Source organism: Chaetura pelagica, unplaced genomic scaffold (genome assembly GCF_000747805.2).
Source record: "Chaetura pelagica isolate M959 unplaced genomic scaffold, ChaPel_1.0 scaffold807, whole genome shotgun sequence".
Taxonomy (NCBI): domain Eukaryota; kingdom Metazoa; phylum Chordata; class Aves; order Apodiformes; family Apodidae; genus Chaetura; species Chaetura pelagica.
Window position 1 is genome coordinate 837507 of NW_009953935.1, and position 7034 is coordinate 844540.

Sequence of the window (7034 nt, forward strand, 5' to 3'; positions counted from 1 at the left end):
AGGCAGAGAGCTCTGCAGCTGTGAAGCGATACCCAGACACGTGGGATGCCTTTGTTTGCCTGGGTGAGCAGCCAAGTTGCAGCCCATCTCCAGCTTTGTACCAGCTGCAGATCCAAGGCAGCTGACTAGCCTGACAAAATACCAAAACATGTCAAGGACCAGGGAGTGGCTTGTGCTACTGCTGAATAGTGATGATCCCAGTGCGCTTATAAAACGACGAGGCGGAGAGCTCACCACAGAGCTGTTCCTTGCAGCCCTGCTCCTCTGCAGAGCATCACTCCACCTGTGGGAAACTGTTCATCTCTTCCCCACCTCATCAGCCAAGGTACGTTCCTGAATTAAGAGATTCAAAATGGGAGCTGCATTTGTGTCCGCAGTGGGGTCCATGCCCTGTGGCTGGACACAGACTGGCATTTTCTTTTAAACTTGGGGAAAATGCTATTGCTGCTCCGTGAAGGAGTTTCTGGGCAGGGAAGCAGAGCAGCCCCATGTTGCAGGGTCTGTAAGTTGCCAACCTGTCCCAAGAAGAGCCTGAAGCACATTGGCAACATCCTGGCTACAGGGGCTGCTTGGGGGTGAGCAGCACAGCTCCCACCTCTGGTCTGCTGGAAAATGTTCTTTCCCTCCTTGCAGCACACTTTTGGGGTCAGTTCATGTTTTATTTGGTGCTAATTTGAGTCCTGACCAACTCTCCCACCCTGCAGTGCTGTGTACATCCCAGCACATGAAGACCCCCCCCCAGCAGCAGCTGCATCCCTCCCACCACCTTGCAGGGCCAGACAGCCCTGGCAAACATGGGGTTGTCCCTCTTGCATGCAGGCTCCTGCACAGGTACCCTGCTCACTTCCTTGTCCCAGGGTCCTGGCTCTGGAGCCTGTTCCTGATGCTCCAGCATTTTATAGTAAGTATCTCTGCATTTCCCCTTGCGTCGGCTTTGGACAGATGATGATGCTTCTGCGTGTCCTCTGGCATTTGTCACCCCTGCATCTTGTTCCATGTCAGGTGTGGGTGCTGGGTGCATTGTCTTGCTTTCTACAGCGCTGCTGGGCACATCCAGAGCACAGGCAGGGCTTGAGACTGTTTGAGGCTGGGGACTTACTTGGCACAGTGCCTTTATGCTCTTCTCATTATCCTTTTCCTCTTGCTGTGCCTCCAAAGTGCTCTGCTGCAAACTTCCTGTCCTTTTTGCTGTATTTCACACAAAGTTCTGCTCCAGGGAGGTCCTAGCTCAGCTGTTTTCCTCCTTCCCAGGTCCGTTTCCCACCCGCACCCCGGTGCAGCCATGCTGGGCACAGCAGTGCGGCTCTTGATCCTGCTCAGCTTCCTGGGCTTTGGGAAAGGCCAGATGTTTCACATGGGATCATGCCCAGATCCACCGGTACAAGAAGACTTTGATATCCACAAGGTGTGGAAACCTTTTCTAAACATTTCATGGCGAGTAGTGAGTCAGGCTAAGGAGGCAAGGGAGCCAGGACAAACTCTTGGGGTGCATGGGGGTTTGGCAGGCCTGGTCTCCTTGTGCCAGAGCTGCCCATGTGGGGCTGCAGCCCCAGTCACCTCCCACAGCCTCCCGCACCACGGAGGCAGATGCTTGGATGAACTGAGTAGGAAAAACTCTCCTGGCAAACCAGCCAGGCTGCTCTGCCTCAGCCCTCTCGTGCTAAAAGCATCTCTCTTTCTTCTGTCAGTATTTGGGGATATGGTACGAGATAGAGAAGCTGCCCTCAGGTTTTGAGAAAGGAAGCTGCATCCACGCAAACTACTCGCTGAAGGAGAATGGGAAGTTCAAGGTGATCAACAAGGAGCTACTGTAAGTGTTTGCGTTCAGGCCATGTCCTCGCTGCAGCAGTGGCACTCCTGTCACCTCTCTTGCTGTCCTGGATGGGTGTTTTTCTCCAGATTGCCTGGTTCTGGGTTTGGGGGTGTTGGGGGAGGCACCCTGTGTTTGCAGTGGCTCTGTTGACATAATGGGCTTTGCTGTGGTGACGGCAGAGATGTGAGTCTCTGGTTTCTGCCAGTACTTCCCTGGTGCTCACCAGGTCTGTGTCTCATTGTCCAAAATGAGTAGTAAGAAAATAAATCAAATTCACATGGTGACTCCAGTGTGAAATAGCTTGGTCTCCCACCTGACTGGTTTCTGATCCCCAGTAATGGCTGACAAGCCGTATGTCCTGGGTCCTTCCTGGAGGGGTTACAGGGCTGCTTGTGGACTGGCAGCCACCACCTTATGCCCTGTGCTTCTTTCTGCTCTGAAGTAACGGGACCCAATGAAAAGGGCAGGAAAAGTGAAGAACACTGACTATTTTTACTTAAATATTTTTCAGCCTATTTCTGGAGCTTTTACCTTGCACTGGTAGTAACTGCTGTGTAAGGGGATCAGCAATCATTGCCAGTCTAAATCAAGGAGCAAAGGGGATGCACGGATTGTTCCCTTTATTATACGTGATAGTTTGCGATTATCCCGAGCCTTCCTGGCTTTTTGTGTGGACAGATGTGGATATTAGTTAATCTGTTCCCATCACCAGCCCCGGCTGTTGTGGGGTGCTGCTGTGAGTGGCTGAATGAGTGAGAGGGAGCGACCTCAGCGCCGTCCCCCGCGCTCCCCAGCGCGGCGTGGGGACTTTGTTCTGCCTCACAATAACAACAAGGCAGCAACACATCCCCTGTGTCCAGCAGAGCTGTGTCCATGCCTCTCGCCGACTGGGCAGCACTTGTCTCTGCAGCTCTGCTGCTCAGCAGTGCCTGGGAAACAGCTGGCCTTTTATTTGCACCTGCATTAATCTGCAGGAGATTAATCTGACCATTATTGTCAATGCTGTAGCAGCTCAGGACCCTGAAATGTCAGGAACGTTTCACGTCAGGTGTGCATTGTGCATGGCTCCAGCATCAGCCCCTAGATGTCTGCTGCTGGCAGCATTAGCTTCTGCCTCCTTGGGTGTTCCTGTTTCACAGGCAAGCACGAAACTTTGCTGGCCCGCAGGTAGTGTCCAGGTGTGGAGGCAGGCAAGGAAAAATGCAATTGTAAGACAGGCAGCCAGAGTCGAAGGGCTTGCTGCCAGCAGGGCAGTGCTCTGACCCAGCAGTGAAACAAACCCTGGCTCACCAGGCAGGGACAGGTAATTTGTGTGCAGAGGAATGTGCCGTGACCTGGAAAAAACGCGGGTGATTAAACAGATGTGAACACATGCTTTCCACATCTAGCAGAAGTTGAGTTGCTGGGATCCTCCCATCCTGTGCAGGGGGTCTTGGTCTTACTCTTCTCTTCACTGTACACCCCGCTGGCAGGAGCACTTGGAGGGAGACCCCCTGGGGCAGTTTAACCTGGAGAGCGTTTGTCCTGCTGCTGCTGCCCACGTCCCGGGACCTGGTGTGCTCCGGGGCACTGCTGAGACCGTCCCCAGGGGAGAACTGTTCCTCAGGGATGCTGTGATCAGCCAGTACATGTTTCAGCCACCTGGTGGCAGGTGGATACATCAGAAGGGGTGAAGAAGAAGGGGAAAAAAAGCGATTTCAAACTCACCTGATTTTATTTGTCGACTTTTCGTTCTCCCCTTAGTTCCAGTGGCAAAGTCAATGAAGTCGAAGGAGAAATCATGCACATGGATGTCAAGGAGCCAGCCAAGCTGGGGGTCCGCTTTAACTGGTGTAAGTGTGTGGCTGGAGGCTCGCAGTCCCCAGCCCCCGGGTGCCCGCTGGCCCCAGCAGCACTGGAGGGCAGCACCTGCAGGGAGCTGGCACTGCTGCGTGTCATCAGGGGTGCAAAATTGGCACAGCAAGAGACAAAGCTACCCCAGGGACTTCAGCACAGCTTGATGGGGCAGTGGTAAAGGGCTAGGACAGACATTGTGAGCAGCAGGCAGGGTTTGGTGATGTTCATACATCATCCACAGCAACAGCCCCTACAGCTGCAGAGCATTCTTCAGCAACTAGTGTCAAAGCAAGAAAGATCAGCAGCTTACTGTCCCTCCAGGTCATTTCGCAGGCAGGGACAGGGAGTGGGGAGGCAGGGGAGGCAGCCCCACAGCCACAGCAAGGACCAGGAGTAGGCTTGTTTTTCTGAACACAGCGATATAGCTACTAGCCTGCCCTGTCTCTGCTGACAAGTGCCTTTTAATGACCACTAATAAAGTGGTTTTGTTTGCTTTTTCTTCCCTTGCCAATGTAACATGTGACAGGGACCTGCTGAAGTGCAGTGCATTTTATTCACATTGCAGAGCACCTTCCTCTGTCCACAGCAACACTTGGAAAGGGAACAGGAGTCTCCTCTTGGGTCCCTTTTTCTCCTGCTCCCTCATCTCTTTTCCTTGGCTGTCCCATAGCACTAACACAGATGAGTTATTTGGAGAAATGAGTGGAGCAGGGGTACTTAAGAAGAACTATTTTTGTTCATGAGCACAGTCAGACTAAACTGTGCCCTTTTTTCTTCTAGTCATGCCTTCTGCTCCTTACTGGGTCATCTCCACTGACTATGAAAACTATTCACTGGTTTACTCCTGCACCAACATCCTCTGGCTCTTCCACATGGACTATGCCTGGATTTTATCAAGAGCTCCTGACATGCACCCAGAAACTGTGGAGCACCTGAAGAGTGTTCTCCAGTCCTACAAGATTGACACTGAGAAAATGATGCCCGTGGATCAACTTAACTGCCCTCCTGAGATGTAACTCTTGGCACACAACGAGACAGCACCAGACCAGCAGTGAACTTTGTTGCTTTCTTTATTATCCATTAGAATTTCTCTTTGTAACATAGAAATGTAATATTTCCTTTGCTAACAGTAGTTTGCCAGCCCTGAGTTACTCCTTGCTGTCCTTCCCTCTATTGCTATCCCTTCTTCTTCATCTCGCTCTGACTTTTGCAGAATAATTCACTGATTCAGAGCTAATGTGTGAAGAAAAGAAACTCTGGAGTGCAGATGTGAAGCTCTGCTGTTGCTGTGATTCTTGCAGCATGAGGATAGGAAAGGGTATGAGATGTGATGTGCAAGTATTAGTTCCAAGGGAAAATCTTTTGTCATGTGCCCCAGATTTGCTTCCCATTTTTGTCTTGATGCTCCTGGACCTGTTAGGAGTCTATTGTGTCTGAGGGACACTGCAAGCACTGCCTTCCCAGCAGCAACACCCAGATACAGGGGCTTGGTCCTGAAGCCTCAGAACTAAGGCTTGGGTGTCTGAAATGTTTTCTGGTGCAGGGCTGTAGGTGTATGTTACTGCCAAGTCAGCATACCTTCTTGCTAGAAATCAGATCTGGCCCTTTGTATTTAAAGTCTGAGAAGTCTAAAACTGTCCAGAAATTCATCATTGCTCCATCTGGAGTGTCTGTAAGTGACTTGCCTCAAGTGAGGCTAGTTCTGCACTCCCAAGAAGTCTGCTTTTAGAGTACCTGTAAGCAGATGGAGAGAGATGAGGCTGCTCCCTTGTCTTCTCCTCCCAAGGCTTTTCCCAAACACGGAGATGGCAGGCTCTGCCAGATATCCTGCTCACTGCTTTTGTACGTGCCCAGTGCCCGCTGGCACCGCACCTGCCCCGGCAGGTGCTCCCCAGGTGCCACAACAGCTCTGCTTGAATAGCATTGATGCAACTCATTAAAAATGAAATAAAAATATCTGTTTGGGGGCTTTTGTATCTTCCCAGCTGCAGGCTGGGGAGGGGGTTCAGTGTACAGGGTCTGCCCCTCCTCTAAGGCACTGTGACAACAGGAATGCAATGCAGCGCAACGTGAGTAGCCATGTCTGAAGTGAAATGGTTTGCTCCTGGAGCTTGGAGGTCTTTCCACTGCTCTGGCAGCAGATGCGTGGGCTTTTCCCATCATCTGAGCCATGCCAGCAAACCCATGTTGTAGCTTTGGCTGGCAGTGATCCCATCTCCTGTTGCATTTATTGACATGAAGAAATAATGATGTAGACATAGAATACTGTAAGCAGGCAATGTTCTGCACTAACTGTGGTGGGATCCTGATCAGTGTGTGTGCAGCAAAGCCCTGCCTTGCCCTGCAAGGGGTACAGGAACTGAGCAGGGAGCAGCATTTCACTGATCTTTACCAGTTGGAGACAGCTGAGATAGGAGGGACGCCTTGCAGGGATCAGAAACAACTGCCATGTTTAATCCATTTTCCGTTTAAACTTTAAATACTAACGCCACAGTTCCTGTGACACAAAATCAAACACTCCACCCTCATCCTTAGGCTGTAAGGATGACAGAGGACATGCCAGGACGCTGACAGCTGCACGGTGGCTCCCAGATGTGTTAGATTTTTTGGCTAGATAATTTAATCACTGCTTCGTCAGATCCCTGTTTGCTTCCTCAAATGGATGATGATGCTGTAGCCCAGGTTCCCTTGCAGCTGTGCTGCCAGCCCTTTGTGGGGTGGCTCTGCAGGCACTGAGCCCCTGGAGTGGGAACCTGCAGCTCTACAGGAGAGCTGCCCATCATCCCTGGGTCTGGCTGGCAACTGGCATCTGCAGACCCTGCTGAGAGACAGGAGTGTTTTATTCAATGGCACAAACACACAATCTCTGAGCCCTCTGGACACTGTGCTGCCCCTTTTCTTGTGTCATGGTGACCCTGTGACAAGCCCAGGTCGTTCTGCCAAACACGCTGGGCACGGTACCTCACGTCGCTGTGTGGAGGGGCTTTGTGGGCATCTCGTGAGGGGCTGCACGGAGCAGCAGCTGCTTTCCCTGCAAGATGGGCCATGAAGATGATTTGAGGGCTGTAGCACCTCTCCTGTGAAGACAGGCTGAACGGGCTGGGGCTGTTCAGCGGGAGGAGGCTCCAGGGAGACCTCATAGCAGCCTTCCAGTACCCGAGGGGGCTACAGGAAAGCTGGGGAGGGACTTCTTACGAAGCCATGTAGTGACAGGACAAGGGGAAACGGTTTCAAAAACTGAGAGGGGGCAGCTTTGGGTTAAGACATTCTGAATTTAGCGTGAGGGGGCTGAGACACTGGCCCAGGTTGCCCAGCGCAGCTGCGGATGCCCCGTCCCTGGCAGCGCTGAAGGGCGGGTCGGACGGGGCCCCCCGGGGGGTCCCTC

General features: G+C 52.2%; 1 protein-coding gene across 1 annotated transcript; it reads left to right on the forward strand.

Annotated features, from left to right (window-relative positions):
• The first annotated feature begins 227 nt into the window (after positions 1-227).
• Positions 228-4781, forward strand: APOD (apolipoprotein D). The gene is made up of 5 exons (XM_010001725.1): positions 228-285; positions 1228-1405; positions 1689-1810; positions 3557-3645; positions 4430-4781. The coding sequence occupies exons 2-5, from the start codon at positions 1283-1285 to the stop codon at positions 4663-4665; spliced, it is 570 nt and encodes a 189-aa protein (XP_010000027.1). The 5' UTR covers positions 228-285; positions 1228-1282; the 3' UTR covers positions 4666-4781.
• Positions 4782-7034: the final 2253 nt, after the last annotated feature.